The sequence below is a fragment of the Oreochromis niloticus genome, linkage group LG14 (genome assembly GCF_001858045.2).
Source record: "Oreochromis niloticus isolate F11D_XX linkage group LG14, O_niloticus_UMD_NMBU, whole genome shotgun sequence".
Taxonomy (NCBI): Eukaryota; Metazoa; Chordata; class Actinopteri; order Cichliformes; family Cichlidae; genus Oreochromis; species Oreochromis niloticus.
In genome coordinates, this window is record NC_031979.2 from 8,584,936 (window position 1) to 8,604,032 (window position 19,097).

General features: G+C 40.0%; 1 protein-coding gene across 3 annotated transcripts; it reads left to right on the forward strand.

The window, feature by feature from the left end:
- The first annotated feature begins 1,458 nt into the window (after positions 1–1,458).
- On the forward strand, positions 1,459–18,677 carry coq8b (coenzyme Q8B). Of its 3 annotated transcripts, none has more exons than XM_005454301.4 (16): positions 1,459–1,620; positions 3,872–4,053; positions 4,733–4,889; positions 5,169–5,374; positions 7,020–7,086; positions 9,646–9,720; positions 10,108–10,227; positions 10,310–10,395; positions 12,581–12,721; positions 12,808–12,889; positions 14,536–14,629; positions 15,063–15,204; positions 15,980–16,087; positions 16,174–16,239; positions 16,448–16,534; positions 17,957–18,677. In XM_005454301.4, the coding sequence occupies exons 1-16, from the start codon at positions 1,470–1,472 to the stop codon at positions 18,260–18,262; spliced, it is 2,070 nt and encodes a 689-aa protein (XP_005454358.2). In that variant the 5' UTR covers positions 1,459–1,469; the 3' UTR covers positions 18,263–18,677. The 3 variants fall into 3 exon arrangements, with proteins under 3 accessions (XP_005454358.2, XP_019200851.1, XP_005454356.1); XM_019345306.2 differs by having other exon boundaries at positions 4,736–4,889; XM_005454299.4 differs by lacking the exon at positions 1,459–1,620 and adding an exon at positions 3,205–3,345.
- Positions 18,678–19,097: the final 420 nt, after the last annotated feature.

Consider the following 19,097-nt stretch of genomic DNA (forward strand, 5'->3'; position numbering starts at 1 on the left):
GCTAGATAACCATTTGTATATTGTCATATCTTCTACAATTTGTTTGTATTTGTTTTTTAAAAAATTTCCATTGTGGAAGTCCTCCTGCTGTTATCCGACACATCTCATTTTTCACAATCATGTTCCGCAAGCTGAAATCAACAATGTTGTGCCAAATTGACTGATTTGTTTCAATTTTTATACCCAATTTTCAACACTCTGTCTCATGCCGCAGTGACCCAGTTTGGTTACAGGGATCATTAAAGTTTCATTTTATCTTCCAAAAGCTGTAGGTGTGTCCAAGTAAATAAAACACACAGCAGCACTGGGTGTTACTCACTACTGTATTTAAAATACTCTCACACACCCATAATGCACACACATAATTAAATGCTGTCTCAGATAAATATAGATTGTGTATTATAGTGGTCAGTATCTTTTGCACATTTGCTTTTCAGAAACAGCTGAGTAAAAGCCTCCAGCAGCACCGTGTCAGTCCAGCAGAGGGCTGGATGCCGCAGCTTTATGTGTGCATAAATATCAGCATCTTTTTTGTTTATGTCATCACTATCAATTTCTGCTTTACTTAAAAAAACAACAACAAAAAAACCCAACAACAACTATGCTTAGACTTAATCTGTGCTATACTGCTTATTGGGCCAAGTATCTGGTAATCTACATGGAAATACTGGAAAACACTGTTTAAAGACATACTGGTGTTTTGATGATATGGTTTATGGTACTGTTTACCCCTGGGATCAAAATATTTCATAAATGTTCAGCTGAGTTGAGATCTGGTGACTGCACAGGCTGTATCATATGATTTCCATGATTTTCATACTCATCACACCATTCATAGACTTTTCAGGTCCTATGGATTGGGGCACTGTCGTTCTATTGGGCCAGAAATGTTACATCACAGAACTATTCTAAGCAGCTTTGTATTAATTTTCAGTGACCTTTCTTTCTTAATTCAATTAATTTAAATTCAATTATATTTATATAGCACCAAACAACAAGTATTTGGCAACAGTGGGATGGAAAAACTCCCTTTATAACAGGAAGAAAACCTGTTATAAAAACCAGACTCAGGTTGAGTCAGCCTTCAGCCACAACTATTTGGGGTCATGGGGGATGATCTGATATCGTCGTGTTGGTGTTGTTCCCAGATCATCATGAAAATGTTGTTCCAGGTTCAACATTGCAAGTGACCAATCACATTGTTGTGACGTTATTCTTTTGCGCGCCAAGCCATTCGTGCATTTATGAAATTCCAATGTTGCAAGGACAATATCAATTGTGCTTACCGTTTATTAAAGGGTTAGGGTTAGGATTAGGGTCAGGGTCCGTTGATCGGTGGATAGAGGCGGTTTCTCGCAGCTTAAGTACAGTTTTTTGTTTTACGGCGGTTTTTCCCGAAGTCGCAAAAGTATGACGTCACAACATTCTGATTGGTCACTTGCAATGTTGATGCTGGAACAACATTTAGTATGATGATCTGGGAATACGACGATATCAGATCGTGCGGTAAGGGGTTAGGTCTCAGTCTCGGTGGACCAGTGGAACCATATCATGCCAGTATTATATATGTGACAGGATCCAGTGACATACCAGAGTGTATCTTAAAGTGGAACTCATCAGGTAGTAGAACTATCCATAAAATATTCATATCTATAAAAAGAACCAATTGTTTGTTATTTAAAGTTAATCAGTGATAACAGCTTTTGTGATATTATTCTGCAGTGATTAGGGATGTTTTTGCTTTGTTAAGACATTAAACACTGAGTCATTTAAGCATAAAAAGGTGCCAAACTCAAGGGATTAACCAGTGTTGTGTCTAGACATAACAGACAACTTAGCAAATAAGCAATTTTAAATTATATCTTTTGATACTTTATTACAAGCAGTCTGCAACAACGCTATTAGTTTTAGTTGAATCTATGAAAAATGAAAGATAACACAGTTTGACAGGCATAATATAGTGTGTGATGCCAACAAAGTGCAGAAACATCCAAAGAAGAGCTCTGAATGTCCTTCAAGAAGCCTGGTGAACTATGCCTGAAGACTAATTAAAATTCTGTTCAGACTGTGTTGAAGAATAAAGGTGATCATGTCAAATATTGGCTTTCAAACTCATTAGAATTGTACATTCTGTTTTTGGCGTATATTCATTTATGTTTGGACATATTTCAATAATCCGCTACACCTATTTCTCATGATCTGCAATTGTGTTTACCAACCTGGATCGGGACCATAGTTAAAACATTTCACTTTTAATCATTTTTATTAATTATGTAGATCTAGTTAATACAGAGCATAAAGTTTTACTGCCCAGCAGTTTCATTAAATGTGCAGTAACTCTCAGTGTCAGCCTAATAACAGCTGTCACAGCAGCTCCACTAGATCAATAGACCACCCATAATTACAGCAGGAACATTTTCTAAATCCATAATGTAACGTCAGATTTTTCATTGGATTCCCTTTTTTTCCTGTGTAAAATAGAAATGCTGGTGGTAAAAAATAAATAAATAAATAACAAAAAAAACATAAAAGTGGTGACACGAGAGGGATCATGAGGCCCATGGGAATTATCTCATAAATAAATACCAAAATGAAAACTAGCTGACCCCCCCCCAAAGGAGTTATAATGATTCACACTGCAGAAAGACCTTCTCTCTGCATTTACACGCATGAAGAAACCTGACTGCCCCATAGCAGTACTGTATGTCAGCCTCACGGAAGGACAAGATTCAACCATAAAGTAATGACTGATGTCTAAATAAATGCAGTCTAGTTACAGTAATAAATATGTTTCATTCTAAAGAATAATAGAAGTGAAAAACAATGTGTCGAACATCTTTAAGCTGATATTTGAAAAAGTGAAGAAGTATATACATATATGTGCAAAAGATCCGTATATTATGGCAGATAATGGTGTGGCAGGGGCAAACAGACAAAAGGACAAACACTGAACAAAATCTCTCAACTTTAGCTGAATTTTATAAATGAAAAGAAAACGTCTGCGTATTAATTCACATCTCCGGTTTGGTAACCATAACTACACGCATGACATCCCTGCTTCTCATTGATAGCTGCTTCCCCTCAGTCCCGCCTAATACGGTTTGTAATTGGACAGACAGTTCAGATACAACCTTCCTATAGGCTGGCGTTCTGCACTACCATTCGTTGAAGGAATACGCTTCCCGTCTTTCTTCACGCCTATTCACCCTGTGATTGGTTCGCAGTCAAGTTAGTCAAATTTTAACTTCCGGGTGTCGACTCGTTGCAAAATAGATCATTCCACTCTGCAGCCGTGGAAGAGGGCAGTTACTGAGAAAAACCTGGAAAAATAGCGATAGGAAAAAAGTGAGTTACTTAATTTGGGGACATTATTTTGTTTTCATTCAGCGCTTCTCCGTATACTTGTTGTTAACTTGGGTCTAATTTAGATACCGTTAGCTAGCTAGTCTGCGAGTCCACGAGTTACACAACCTGGATAACACCAGGAGCTAACTTAATAGCTAGTTGACATTCCCAATTGGATGTATGTGTCGTTTTCTTTAATTCTGACATTTCTTGCAAACATACTTAGCCTATATGTGGCGTGGCTTACAGTTAGGAGGCTACGCGTGACACTTGCCTCTTAAAAAATGGGCAGCTGTGTATATCCAAGGTTAAATGGGGTGATGATCATCTTGCAGTTTTTACCCAGAACTATTTCTTTTACATTAATCTCTGAGGTCTCAAACTTCTTCATTTTCTATAAATGATCAATTTTAGAGCATGGTGTGTTTGTTTGCTGTTTTGTATGCTAGTATTTTCCTGTATTGTCACTCAAACGTCTCATAACCTGTAACTTGAGTCCTCCTCTCTCCCTCCTCTGTGCTTGAAGTGATGCTGTCAGAAGTCCTGAAGGTGCTGCGAGGAGCTGGTAAAGTGGGCTCTTCGCTGGTCTCCACTCAAGGCGAGCAGCTCCGATTAATGGCCTGCAACTCGTCCCTGGGAGCAGGGGTCAAAGTTGCTCAGGATGTGGTAGAAGGACTGGTTGGCACATTTATGGGTGGCAGCAGTCAGGTGAGTTTAACTGAAAAATAAGCAGAAAGTAAAAAAATAAGCTCTAAATGCAAAACAAATCATACATAAAAGGAACCATTAATGTCATAATTAAAAAACAAAAATAAATAAATAAACAAAACGCTCTCTGTTCTTTGCTTGTCTTGGAAACAGCTTATTTAATCCCCTTTAAATTTCTCAGCTGTGTAAATATGTATGTGAGCTTAACACAGGTTGGATAAGAGTTTCTCATATTTTAGCTAAAAGTTGCTGCCTGCTCCACTCTGTTTGTAGTGGGAGAGGCAGACATATAGGTACTCACATTTTTGTGAGACTGTTCACTGACATTTCTGTATTCCCAAACCTTTTACCTCTGAAGGGGTAGATAAAAGTGCCAAACTCTTAACCTAACCTGAACCTGATTGTAAGCAAAAGTTCTAACCTATACAACATTTCATCTGACAGGCTAAAACTTGACATGTCATTGTATATTTTTTGTCTTGTTACCTATAAATAATGACTTGAGTCACTCGCTGATGCTCTTTTAAATGAGAGAGGGCTGCAAACCCACAATCTGCAAATTATAGTTACAAAAACTTGGATTACACTGCTCCCTAAACGGGCACTACAATAGTTCACTCAGCAATTTATTTGTGTGTGTGTGTGTGTGTGTGTGTGTGTGTGTGTGTGTGTGCAACAGCAGCAGTCAGTACAGGAGGATGTGTTTCCGGATGCGGAGGGCTGGGAGAATATGGACCCTGAAGAAGCGGCCAAATGGGCTGTGGGGTCCGATTTTCCCCCTGCTGAAGGGGAGCACAGCCAAACAGAAACGGGACCTGCAGCACAGATGCACACAGGTATGCACCACACAGGTATTACTGAGTGTTTATCGAATATGGCATTCACTAAATAAAATGCACTAACAGCATTTCTCCTTTTTATCCAGAATGTTTTAAATGTTTACCTCAACAAATATAAAGAAATCATTTATTTACGTACTGGTCTTTTAAGTATAACAAATATACATTTAAAAAAAAAAAAAAAGCATCGTTATAGCCCCCATACCATGTGGCGTGTATATTTCAGCCAGTTATTGGCCCTTAAGTATTGTATTTTTTTTCTTCTCTCTGCATTAGGGGTACCTCCTAAATCAGGAATGGCAGAAGGAGGCGCAGGCTGGCCTGGGCAGGGTGCTCGCTTCTTTCACACCACCTCAGGCCTCCACAACTACTACTTGCAGAGCAGGTCTGTCCACAACACTGTTGTGGCCAAGCTCACACCTGAGGACATCAAGAAAGCCCGGGAGGCAAAGCAGGCATTGGCCAAACCTGTCAAACAGAAGGTTGGTTTGAGGATGCCCGTGTGCATATAGTCAGGTCCAAAAGGGTTTGAAGAATGAAAAGTTTTGTGGTTTTGCCTCTGTACACCACCACAATGGAATTGAACCAAATGATAAGAATGTGATTGAGGTGCAGACTTTCAGCTTTAATTCATTGGGTTTAATAAAAGGGTTATATAGTCCTGCACGATTACTTTAGTAGCTACAAAAATATTTTTATTTCATTGTCACATACGTATAACACTGCTTTTACAATCATGTTGTGTGACATTCCTGCTAATGTAAAAATCTTGGCATCAATATAAAATGGTCCTAATTTACCTAAACTGAATGCTTTTCTTAGAAGGCAAATGAAACAAATTCATTACAAAATGGTACCAAAACATAACACAAAATAAAATTAACAGGGCTCTGCATTTATTTTTGCATTGTGCTCTGATCCTGTTCATTAACACTTCATTGTATAACACTTCATCAAACCTAAAAGAAAAACTTGAATGTATTGAATGAACTGACCAGCTCAGCAATGACCAAAAGGCCTGAAAAATCCCAGAAGACAACTAAACTGTCAACTTCACAAGAGAGAAAGTTGAGTCACACTTTCACCTTTGTGGACGTATGCTTATCATCATCATCAAAGTCTGCAGTGAAACGATACCTTGATGGATGAAAATGCAGAGGGTTTACAATATGGTGCTGTCTGTGCTCTGATCACATTCAACCAAATGTCTTGACCCAAAGCAAACTGCAAAAGCAACCCAAGAGTTTCTCGATGCAGATTGTTCAATGGCCATCTCATCTCAACCCAGTAGAACAGCGTTTCATTTATCAAATACAAAAATGAATTCATAGAGACCCACAAACAAACAGTCACTGGATTCAGCTGCAGTAAAGGCCCGGCAGAGCAAGTAAGGAAACACAGCATTTGGTGATGTCCATGGATTCTAGGCTTCAGGCAGTCGCTGACTGCAAAAGATTTTCATCCAAATATTCATAAGAATCTTTATATTCTGGATGGTTTTTATTTTTTATTAATTATGTTTGTCCTATTATGTTTGGGGCTCTGAAAATGGGTGACTGTATCTAAAAGTAATGTAAATTCCTAAACGGTTAATGCAATACTTTTGTTAAAGACCTTGAATTAAAGCTGAAGGTCTGCACTTCATATCGGCACATTATTTGATTCATAATGTCATGTGGGAATCCACTCAGAGGGGGAAAAAGCCTAAAAATTATTGTCCAAATGCTTATGGACCTAACTGTACATTTACATGCAGACAGATACAATTAATAATATGCATTACTGTGGATGTATATAGTTGTATTACTTGGAGTTCATACATTTCATCTTATTTGAGTGAATGAGCAGATGGCCAAAGCCCATAATAATCATCTAATGAGTTTCTGTACATATCCAGAATATTTTTGACTTTTAGTGTTAATTTAAATTATGTTTTAATAATGATTTCTTTATGTGTGTTCTGTGAAAGGTATATATTTTTTTCTCTTCCACCCACATGTCATTGTTCCCAGAGTTCACCAGGTCTTTTTAATCCTGTTGCTGCAGTAAAGTCAGTGGCTAGAAGAGTTGGAAAAGAGTCATTAACATATTATTGATAAAAAAATTTTCATGTTTGACTTTCTGCAGCTGAGCGACCGTGCCAAAGAGAGAAAGGTGCCCGCCACAAGAATCAGCAGGCTGGTTAATTTCGGGGGTGAGAATAATCTGTTTTTGTTTACCTGCTGAGTTTGTCTCTGGATTTCAAATTGACTCCAGGAACAGTGGAACAAAGATGATCGTTCACCAAAATGTCAAAGCTGGGAAACCCAAGTTTATCATGTGGTCCAACAAATTAAAAAAAATGTTCAGTAAGTAACTGAAGAAATTACTCATCAGCAGTGTTGGGACTAACGCGTTATTAAGTAACGCGTTACAGTAACTACGTTATTATTGTGGTAACGAGCACGGTAACTAGTTATTATGCCAAAACCAGGAACGCGTTACTCGTTACTGGGATTTAGATAGGCTCGTTACTCGTTACTTCGTGTGGTGGATATCGCGGAGCTTCCACAGATTCAATAACATTAGCAAGTGGTGGAAGCCAGCAGGTGGATGAAGGAAAAGGGAGGCAAGAGGAGAGACCCGAAGCGGCCGCCGGTCCGAGTGTCAGGTGAACTGAACTTCAGGTAAGAAGTTATGACCTGCAGTCTATCTGGGTCAGATATAAACCAAGTTTAGGTGGAGTTTATTTTCGGTATGCTGACATTTTCGTACTGCGTGCTAGCTAGCATGACGGAGTTTCTATACAGCTGGGTGGGTGCTATGTTACTGATGTTGAACTTTATTTTGTTCATACGGTTAATTATTAGAGTTGCCAACCATCCTGTAAAAAACAGAATCGTCTGGTATTCAGAGAAAATATTACGCGTTTCGTACTGAGGTGAAAAGGAACAGTTTGTCCCGGACTTCAGCTACAATGAAAAAGACACAAAGCTGGAGCTGCACAGCTGCCTCTTCTTCTCTCATTCTCTCCTGTTTCTACTTCAATCACGAAACTGATCAATGATCAGCTGGTCGGCTTTTCTCTCTTGTTTATTTATCGCCCACTTTGCGCCAGAAAGAGGAAACCAGCGGATGTCGCGTTAAACAACAGCAGCACGTTTAAGCTTGATCAGCTGTTGTTAGAATTTATTTAATATTAATTTCTAGTATCAGCTGATGTTTGCTGGGGCCACAGCTGTAAAGCTGCTGGTCATGATATCGGTTTGGTTATCTGGTGAGAGGGAAACATGCAGATGAAACCAGGAGATGTCCTTACTGAATCATCAGAGCTGAACAGGTGATGTAGAAACAGGTTTACCTTTTAGGTGACATGGATGAGTTGAAGGGAAGTTATGAACTGTTTCTGAGAGACAAATAACACCAGCATCCTTTTCTACGTAGCTGACAGCTGGTAACTGTGCAGGGGCGGGTCTAGCAAATTTTTGCCAGGGGTCCATGTAGGGCATTAACAGGGAAAGGGGGGGACAAGGAAATATTTTTCTTTATTATTCTCATTTAAAATGTCTCGCTTTTAAAAAAATAATTATCTGGGTCTTACAACAAACAATTGATAGATTAATACATATATACCATCAGAACAGTGTACATCACTGTCACAACAGTGTTTATTTTCATTCAAAGGCTTTATGATTTTTCCTATAATGGTGGGCCGGTCTCTAGTCAAAATGCCCGGGACGATTGTTTTGTCCCAGTCCAGCTCTGTATGCAGCTCATCTGCAGTCTGGTGTTACCTACATCTTCCTATTCAGAAGGCAGAATTTCCAAGTTCTGAGTACAATCAAAAGCACCACGACTGCAGTTTTTGTGTTGGATGTAAAAAGCAGGCTAGAATCATGGCGGCGGTCAACGACGGTCCAGGCGTGGGATTTCTCTCGTGGAAATCTGCACATTATTTTTTTCCTTTCTATTGGTAGGTGGCACAGTGCACTTGTGGCAAGTAAGCAAGCTAGAAGACTGACAATCTTGCTGGGTATCCAGTTACGGAAGCAACACATTAACAAGAGAATTCTGAGTAAAACCAAAGTTACTTTCCCTAGTAACTAGTTACTTTGAAAGTAACGAGTAACTTGAAGTAACTGAGTTACTTTTTTAGAGAAGTAACTAGTAATGTAACTAAGTTACTAATTTAAAGTAACTTACCCAACACTGCTCATCAGTACTTTGAAGATCTGATGTCGAGTATTTTCTTTTTTCCTGTTTAGAAAAAAAAAAAAAAAAAAGCTTGTTGATTAGTTGACTTGTTGAGGCATGTGTGGTCCATTCTGCCATCACTACTGTTTAGAAATGTTGGAGGCTCTTTTCTCCACTCAAATTCTGTGAAAATGGGCTTTGTGTGAAGAATTTCCTGAATACTAATGTAACCCCAGAGTCTATGGTGTAAAATCTACAATCAATCCCATTATGAAGCCTGTAATGCAAACCTAGCAGTTCTGATGAGACCCATTCAGTCACTTATGAATATTCTTGGAGTCTATTAAAAATACTTTGGTATTTGTTTTCTCATTGACAACTGCTGGTTATTAGCTTGCCACTGTTACAATAAAAATAAAATTCTTGCTTCTTAATCATCAGAAGTCAGGAACAGTTAAAGGTGTGGTAAAATGTGTGGAGTATTGAAGTATACTTCCATCCTGCTACATAGCAGCAGCATCTGTTTGGAATTGTCTTCAGTGGCCCTGCAGTTAAAATTGCTTCTGTCCCTCTGCTGCAGGATTGGCAGTAGGGCTGGGAATCGGTGCCATTGCAGAAGTGGCAAAGCAGTCACTAGGAGGCAAACAAAAAGGAGGTAAAGATGTTTTACTGCTGTTCTCACCTTCCATCCTGTAAACTAGCCTTCTGTCCTAGACTCTTGGCAGATACAGCAGACAGATGGACGCCTGGTCAACCCTGAGAACTGTCTAATGTGTCAATACCCGATAGGCCACGGACAGGCTTTAGATCATATATGCTAACAAGAATTTATAACGGCTTTAATATGTGTTAAATGAGCAGTGCTTGATGATGTACCACTGCCTCAGCTTTTATGCTCCACTATCCACAGTTGTCTCAGTTTAAGGCCAGAGCTTATTTACATGCAGCAGTTTAAATGAAATAAATGACTTCTGTCATGCTATGATACTCTTAATATGTTGCACCTAATATCATTACTAATACTGCTTCTGTGTGTTTACAGATGTAAGCTCCCTGCTAGACTCTCCCTTCCTGTCAGAGGCCAATGCTGAGAGAATAGTCAGCACTCTGTGTAAGGTCCGTGGAGCTGCTCTCAAGATAGGCCAAATGCTCAGCATACAAGGTACACGCTGTAACACGGGCTTCACGCAAAATGCTCTTTAGATGTCCTCACAGGATTGTTGACAGTGGATTTTTCTCTTCAGACAACTCCTTTATCAACCCCCAACTGCAGAAGATCTTTGAGAGGGTCCGACAGAGTGCAGACTTCATGCCCACATGGCAGATGACTGTAAGCCCAAGACCTGTTACTGGCTCTTCAGCTATTTTCACACAATTATTTCAATTCAGTTTTATTTACAAAGTGTGAAATCACAACAACAGTCTCCTCCAGACTGTAAGGGAAAGACTTTATAATAATGGAGAGAAAACCCCAACAATGGGGCGAACCTAACATGAGTAAGCAGATGGCGACAGTGGGAAGGAACCCCCCCTTTTAAGTGGAAGAAACCTCTGCTAGAACCAGGCTCAGGAAGTGGCAGCCATCTGCCACGACTAGTTTTATGATATCTTAGAAGCAGGAAATTGTCAGAATATGATATGTGAGGACCCAAGGTGCAACACGGAGGTAGGTGGCGGTTTTAAAAAAGGCGAGCCCTTTATTGAGCTGAAAAAAATCTCATGAGGCAAAACACAAAACTAAGCCAAAAAACAAATGTACACTAATGAAACTCACTACGGAGCTGAGATGCTAGGGAACGAAGACCAGGAAACGGACTACACCAGGGAAATAAACAGTACACTGACGAAGGACAGAGGGAGACAGATACTGTCTATAAGCAGGAGGGTGATTAGGGGAAGTGGAGACACATGGGAAATACAGCAGGCGGAAAATCATGAATAACAAGACAAGGGAAGTTAGACTGAACATAGCGCACAGGAGACAAGAGACTATCACAATAAAACAGGAAACATCTTGTACAGAAACTGTGACTAACACATGCAGAGCAGACAGACATGGGGGGGGGACAAAGGGATTACAAAAAGATAATAATTAAATGTTCCAAAACCAATAAGAAGAGCCAGAATATAAGGAGACACTACAAAGGTTATAATAAATGCTAAAGAAAACTCACAACAAAATACAAGAGAGCCAAATAAAGCATAGGAGAATCTAAAAAAAACTAAGAATAATATAGTGTAAAGAAATTACAAACACAAAACAAAGATTCTAAAAACTAAATTGTCCTAACAGAAACTGGAGGTCATCCAGGTCTTTATGCCTTTAAGACATTCCTGGAGTTAAACTAAATGTTGTTTGTTATCTGGCCTCATGGATAGATAGAGCTAGGTATCATCTGCCTACCAATGAAAATGTATGCTGTACCTTCTAATGATACTGCCTGATGGAAGCATGTACAGTGTAAATAAAATTGGTCTTAGCACAGAACCCTGTGGAACTCCATAATTAACCATAGTGTGTGACGATGACTGCCCATTTACATGAACAAATTGGAGATTATTATATAATTGTGATTCAAACCAATGCAGCACATTCCTTTTCAGTAATTTCTGACAGTATCTAAACAAAGTGGCTTTATGTCTGAATGAGCATCCTGTTTGCCTTTCCATAACAGGATTCTTACTGGATGACAAGTAGTTCTATTTATATGTCGCTTTGAATGCGCCACAAATCTGAACCTCATCCTGACATGTATCCTGTCATGCATAGTTGGTGACACTGTTGCCTGTGAAATATCTTGTGCATCTCAGTTGCTCAGGTCACTAAAACCATGATTGTGTTTGTTAAAGCCTATAACCACTCCTGCATTGTGGCTGGTTTACCCTCTACAGCATCTACTTCTTTAACTCTCCATAGGCACTCATAAATGGATTTCAAACAATATCCATCCATTTCCTTAACCACTTATGCAATTCAGGGTCGTGGGAGGCTGGAGCCTATGCTAGCCGTTATAGGGAAAGAGGTGGAGTACTCTCTAAACAGGTCCACCAGTCTATTACAGGTCTAAAACAGAAAGACGGACTATTATTTGGACTACTTAAGCTATGTATTCAGTGCTTTTATTTTCTGATGATTTCATATAGTTTTCACCTGCTAAAAGGCTAATGTGTAGACACTACAGCACCAGTTTAGCCTTTTATTTTCTTATCCTAAAAGGCCATTTGGATATTTTATATATGGCTATATTGTTTTAATAAAAAAGTTGAGCTTTTCAGGAAGCTCAATGTACAAGTATCTCTACAGTAAGTAAGTTTCAGTAAGTTTTGATGATTGTTATTGGGAAGAATTCTGCGCCATCCTTCATGTAGGATCAGTGCTGCTGTAGCAGCATGTGGTTGCCCAACATGTTATTTAAGCCTTTTTCATACATGTGCTACAGCTCTGAAATTTTAGCATTACCCAGTGTGATGTATGACAGTGCATCACAATGCAATCTGTGTTTCTGGCTGTATAGAAAGTTCTGGAGGAGGATCTAGGGCCAGGCTGGCGAGAAAAGCTCTCATCCTTTGAGGACAAACCATTCGCTGCAGCTTCTATCGGCCAAGTCCACCACGGGGTTTTAAAAGATGGTAGAGAAATCGCCATGAAGATCCAGGTAGGAGCTTATCGACACACTCGTGCAGTCTGTGTTTCACTCACTGCATTGGACTCAACTGTCTGTTTGTTACTTATTCTTCTCAGTACCCTGGCGTAGCAGAGAGCATCCGCAGCGACATAGACAACCTGATGGCAGTACTGAAAATGAGTGTGGCTCTGCCAGAAGGTAACAACTACAGGACTGTGTGGTGTCCTTTTTTGTGTCTGACTTTCCTCAGAGCAGATTAAAAATCAGCAAGATGTATTTAGTCAATAAGAAATTCTGATTTTTATTTATTTATTTATTTATTTGTAATCTTAAAACAACTGTACATTTCAAGTTTTTATACTATGACTTTCACCCATGTGTAAATTATTACCAGTGTGTCCACTATTTAAGACCACAAGGTGGTGCTATAGATGCAGGTCAAACTAGCTTTTTATCCAAGAGAGCCTTGTTTCAGACAGTAATCATTCTTTATTATTAATAAAGAATTTGCATATTTATTTATTAATTGGCTAAAATAATAAGTAATTAGTTTATTTATATAGTTTATGTGGTTTTTAACTTTCCACAAACCTTTTCAAAGGTGCGTTGTATAAGTGATTGCTGACACAGTTATTATAGGTGCATAATAGCTTGTAGTTGCTGCAGAGCATAATTGGTGCAACCAGTTGAGTGACCACACTGGATTTTAAGCTTTTATTTTATTAACTCACAGTGGAGAGATGACAGAATATGTGATGGGAGAGAATAATTAGATCCCTGGGGACATCTGTCCATGTCAGAGTAAAAGTGCTTATTTTTGTCAGTTGCGCTCTCGTCACGCTTTAATGCCAGATCAAATGAATAATTTGACATCAGCACAGCTCCATCTGCGGCAGGTCTTTTTTTGCTCCCTGCTTTTTTTTTTCTTAAGACTTCTTCAGTTTGGCTGGCAGTATGTATCCCACTCAAAAACCTTTGCAGCAAACAGGATGAGTTTTATGGCTCAGTGTTTTTATTTTTTTCAGCAGTCTGCAGAAATAATCTGTAAAGCCATGCACATCCTAGTGTTCAATAGAATGGTTGCTAGATCAGAAAATGTCAGATGTAAAAACAAATTGATCCACACACCGAGAAGTCAGGAAGGGAATTACATGGCTAATAAAATCTGCAAATGGGAGCTGTTTGCTGCGCGAGTCAAGCACTTCGCATTTCATCCAGTGGCAGCAACACTTGCTAAAGCTTCAGTATGTGTAGCATTTTTGTGACTGTAGTTTGCTTTGTGCAGCTACAGTTGTTTATTTCCTTTGTGGTAACTGTACGCATTGCACTCTTTCACCAAACGTCTCTCTTCATTTCTCACCCATGTTTGCACTGTAGCTCCGTGCCTCCCCTGAGTTTTCACACTGACACTCATATTGCATGTTAGACACACATCTGGCTCTTTGGGGATCCTTTTCAATGTTGTCAGACACGTACAAAGACAATCGTAGCTTGTCGGTGGCAAATACTCACATTTTAACTCTGACACAGACTGTTGCCCTGTGGGATTACTCGCTCCCTATTGGATTAATTCATTTTTGTCCCAATTAACACTCTAAATAAAAAAATATGGTAACCCAAGGCTTAGCTTGAATAATGCCTGGATTTTTCTTTTACCTATAGCCCACCAGTATACCAAAATACACTTTTAATGCAATGCCTACAACCTGATTTTTATTTTTTTCTGTGTTCTCCCTGCTTCATACTCTTGCAGTATATGAATTATTTTTAGACAGAAGCTGCTCTGCTGTGTTAGAAGATGACATGGTCTGTGTGTTTTCTTTGCACCATTTATTTTTCCACAGGTCTGTTTGCAGACAGCAGCTTGGAGGTTCTACAGAGAGAACTGGCATGGGAGTGTGACTATAAGAGGGAAGCACAGTGTGCCAAGAAGTTCAGGTAGGTTTCTGTTGGACCCAGGCCGGTGTTGTGCTGCTGTGTAACGTTTGAGCTACACTGAAGTTAAAGGGTGGATTCTTAATGCTTAGGTCCTGGTAGCTGCCACAGACCATATACATTCCACCTAAGCTGTCTGGGTACACAGCTAGCTGATGTATTGTTTTTTTTAATGTACAGTATACAAGTAGAGGAGCCAGATTATACATTTCAAGTGTAATTAGTAAATCAAGCATCACATTTCTTGGTAATCTTTACTTAATTATAATGCAGGCAGTAAAGGTATAGTTAATGTTAACTGTCTTTCTGTGTGATTTGCTCTTGGTTTTGCATGTTTTCAATTTTGCAAATAACCTAAATCATAAATCATCATATCATAAATCATTAAGTTTTTTTTTTTTTTCTTGCTCTCTCTCACTTGTACCTCGGCCTTTAGATCACTGCTAGAGGGAGATGAGTTTTTCCAAGTCCCCGAGGTGATTGATGAGCTGTCAGGCCACAGGGTGCTCGCCATGGAACTGGTGCAGGGCGTCCCACTGGACATGTGCGTAGAGCTGGACCAGGAGACCAGGAACCAGGTGTGTTTTACTTCAACAGTCAGGCAAATTTCATTCATTTGTCAGATGTCTGGGTGCTCGGGTTTGAACTGCGAAGGAATACAAGGGGATGTTATTGTGGTGGTGATGCTCAACTGGGTTAAAAAAAAAAAAAAAAAAAAAAAATCACATTAAAATGCTTCAGTTTAAAATATGCACAGTGAAGTAAAGGTCATCCAGTTTTACAGAGAACTCAGTGAAAATCATCCTCAGGGGCAGTCCTGGGCTGGGAAGCCTGCAATTAGAGGTCCATGACAGTCTGGAGCTCTAATTGTAGGAACCAATTAGAGGTGAAAGCCTCTGACGAGCAGGAGCAGATCGGATAGCTCTGCCCCCATACGAGGCTTTTGTTAAAGACTTACCCTGTCGCCAAGTCTAAATTTAAATATGCGTAGAGTTTGTGAGGTCTTCACCTTCCATTCGTAATCGGCAACAAAATTTAAAGCAATTTAATCATAACTTTCGACATGTGTTGTACTCTGACAAGTGCAGATTCATATAAATCTCTCAGAACAAAATGACTTGGTGGTAAATTATTCAGCAGCACCTACAGTGCAGTGTGGAAGTGATACTCTGTGTCACTGTGGAAATGTGTGTTTCAGAGCTGAGATAAGGCAACAAATTTTAGACATAGTGTGGCAGGGAATCACAGCACCATGAGAAGGCTACACAGGATAGGATCCAAAAGGTGGAAGGAAATGTCACATTGTTAAATGACAGCATGATGGTGAACACAAGCCTCTTCTCTCCACTTCAGATCTGTTCCAACATCCTGCAGCTGTGTCTCAGGGAGCTGTTTGAGTTCAGATTCATGCAAACGGATCCAAACTGGGCCAACTTCTTCTACAACTCAGACACCAACAAGGTGGGGCAGTCATGCCATGTTTAAACCGATGTTAAATGTTAATAGAGATGTCAAATACAGCAGATTCATTTCACTCTTGTCTCTAGGTTGTTCTTTTGGATTTTGGAGCGTGCAGAAGCTACCCAGAATCCTTCACAGACGACTACATACAGGTATGATAAATCTGCCCGCAGTCAACCTCGCAACATGATTTATGCATCAAGGTTTCTCTCAATAATTTAACGTCGGAGCCTTTGGTTAAATTTTGTGTCAGCCAAGGGGAAAAAAAAAAAAAGAGATTGTGAACAGTCGCATGCATGTGCACACATTCAGCCTGAAAGCGGAGCTCTGTAAATAAACAAGATTGTGTTGTGTGCTCAGGTGGTTTATGCAGCTTCTGTCAGCGATCGAGCCACCGTTCTTTCCAAATCCAAGGACCTGAAATTCCTGACGGGCTTCGAGGCCAAGGTAGTTTTATTTTAGTCGCTACTGCTGCTCCTGTGCTGATTTATTTTTGAAATGCTTTATCTGTTTTTGTCTCTTTTGTGTTGTCAGTTTGTTTGCATTCAGCACTGTTTCACTGCAGCGCACAGCCCTTCTGCTCTTACCCCGTTTCACTATGTGTTTACTAAAGAAGTCTCCTTTTTGTTTTCAGTAGATGAATGCAATATGATGCTTACCTGATTTTTAACTTTGACTCATTTCAAGTTAAAGGGTCTCTTGTCATGCACCTGTGGACTGCTTGCAGAGTTGCTGCTCTGTGGAAGTCCAGTTCTAACCACTTAAGGTTGCCCTTTTGCTATTTCATCTCTTCTGTATCAAACTCCTAATGACAGTCATTTCTCTGACCAAACAGAGTCCACAGTGTTGTAGCCCAAAGGCAGCGCTTCAGGTCAGGAGCGTGGGAGGAAATTAAGCAGAAAAACTCAAGCTGTTGTTTGCTGGCAAACAGCACCCTGAAATAACAGGAGTTTTGTGGTCACACGATTGGAATCTTCACTCACCTGATTTGACTCCTTGCTTCTCGGTCCCCCTCAAGTTGAAGCATCATTGTTTTGACACGCTTGAGTAGATGTTGCAAAGGGAAACAGTGGATTTTACAAACAGTCTTAAAATTACAGCTGCAATAAAAGCAGATCAGAGATGCACAAGAAGAGGATCTTGAAGAGGAGATCTAAACTACTTTCATGGCCACAGGTGTATGAAGTCAAGCACCTAGGCATGCAGACTGCTTCTACAAACATTTAAGAAATAATGGCTCACTCTCAGGAGCTCAGCGAATTCCAGTGTGGTACTGTTATAGGATTCCATGTGTGCAACAAGTCCAGCCGTAAAATTTTGTCTCTGCTAAAAATTCCTCAGTCAGCTGTTTGTGATATTTAACAAAGTGGAAGTTATTGGTAATGAAAGCAACTCAGCCATGAAGCTGCACACCAGTGCACAAAGCAGGTCCATAAAGACACAGATGAGTGAGTTTGGTGTGGAAGAACTTGACTGGCTTGACCTCAACCCGATAGATATTGAAGACTGTTATTCAGGTCTTCTCATCCAACATCAGTGTCTGACCTCACAAATGTGCTTCTGGAGGAATGGTCAAAAATTCCCATAAGCACACTCTTAATTGTGGAATATGGCTTATTAAACCCTATGGATTAATAATGAGATGTCACTCAAGTTCATATGCGTGTGAAGGCAGACAAGCAAGTATTTTTGGTAATATAGTGTATCAGCCTATGTGTGCTATTAAAGTGTCATTTAGTCATTTATTATATAAAATATGACTCAATTAAAGAAAACGCATGTAATTATATCTACAGTCCAAGATATCATGCATACTTAATGCTCTGACATTAACATGCCTACTGTAATTCTTCTTCCTGCTCCTGACAGGCCTTCGCAGATGCTCACGTGGAAGCAGTGATGATTCTCGGTGAAGCCTTTGCGTCCGCTGAGCCCTTCGACTTCGGCACTCAGAGCACTACTCAGCGCATTCAGAGCCTCATCCCGGTCATGCTCCGCCACCGCCTCACCCCTCCACCTGAGGAGACCTACTCCCTCCACCGCAAGATGGCCGGCTCCTTCCTCATCTGCTCCAAGCTGAAGGCGAAAATACCCTGCAAGGACATGTTCCTCGATGTGTACCACGCCTACATGCAGCGTAGGCAGGCCGGGAATGCAGCGCAGGCTAGGGCTTAGCAGCTCTGAGACAAGTTCCTTAATTTGCCTTTCTCAGAGTGGCTCAGGAGTACAGAGACAGAAAAGAGTCACACTTAACTCCACAAGTGGAGCCACTGGATTGGACGTACATCATGTCAGTAATAACAGACTTTGCCAGCGTGCTCTAACAAGGACCACAAGTGACTTTTGCTGCTACACGTCACTGACATCAGTGTGAGGATGTTCTTAGGGATGTCCAAACACAACATTTTGGCCTGACCTTTACTTTTATGTACAGATAAAAATTAAACAATGAACTGATCACAGAGAAGTTCAGGCTACATTTCTGTGAACACACAAAGCAAGGTTTCCATTTCTCCAAAGGAGAGCTGCATGTTCTGTTTGTCCTCCAAGGTTCAGCTGGGTTTGCCTGCGAGCTCCACCTTATTTTTAAGTGGAACGAGTATCTTCTGTCTTGGGGGCTGATGATACTGCCCCTGCACTGAATCACAGATGCTGCCAACTGCCGAGTCCTGTTTTTATAGAAGGCATTTTGTGCTTGCTGATGAGTTGGTGAATAAAGCTTTCACCTAAATGTGATGGCTGCCAGCTGAGATGAGCAGATTATCAGAGGAATTAGAGAAGACAGTCTAATGGACCCTACAGAATAATGGCCTTGCATTATAAAGTGCACTTGGCATAAAACTCCATAACATAAAGTACCGTCAGCTCTTTTTCATGCTTATTTATTGCAAATACCTGTACTGTATCTTTAGAAGGCAGTGTGCTGTGCATGTTTTACTTTTGTAATGAAATAAAATGTGAAACAGTATTTGTTTGTGTGTTTGTCACAAAGTGAGCTTCACTGGCAGGT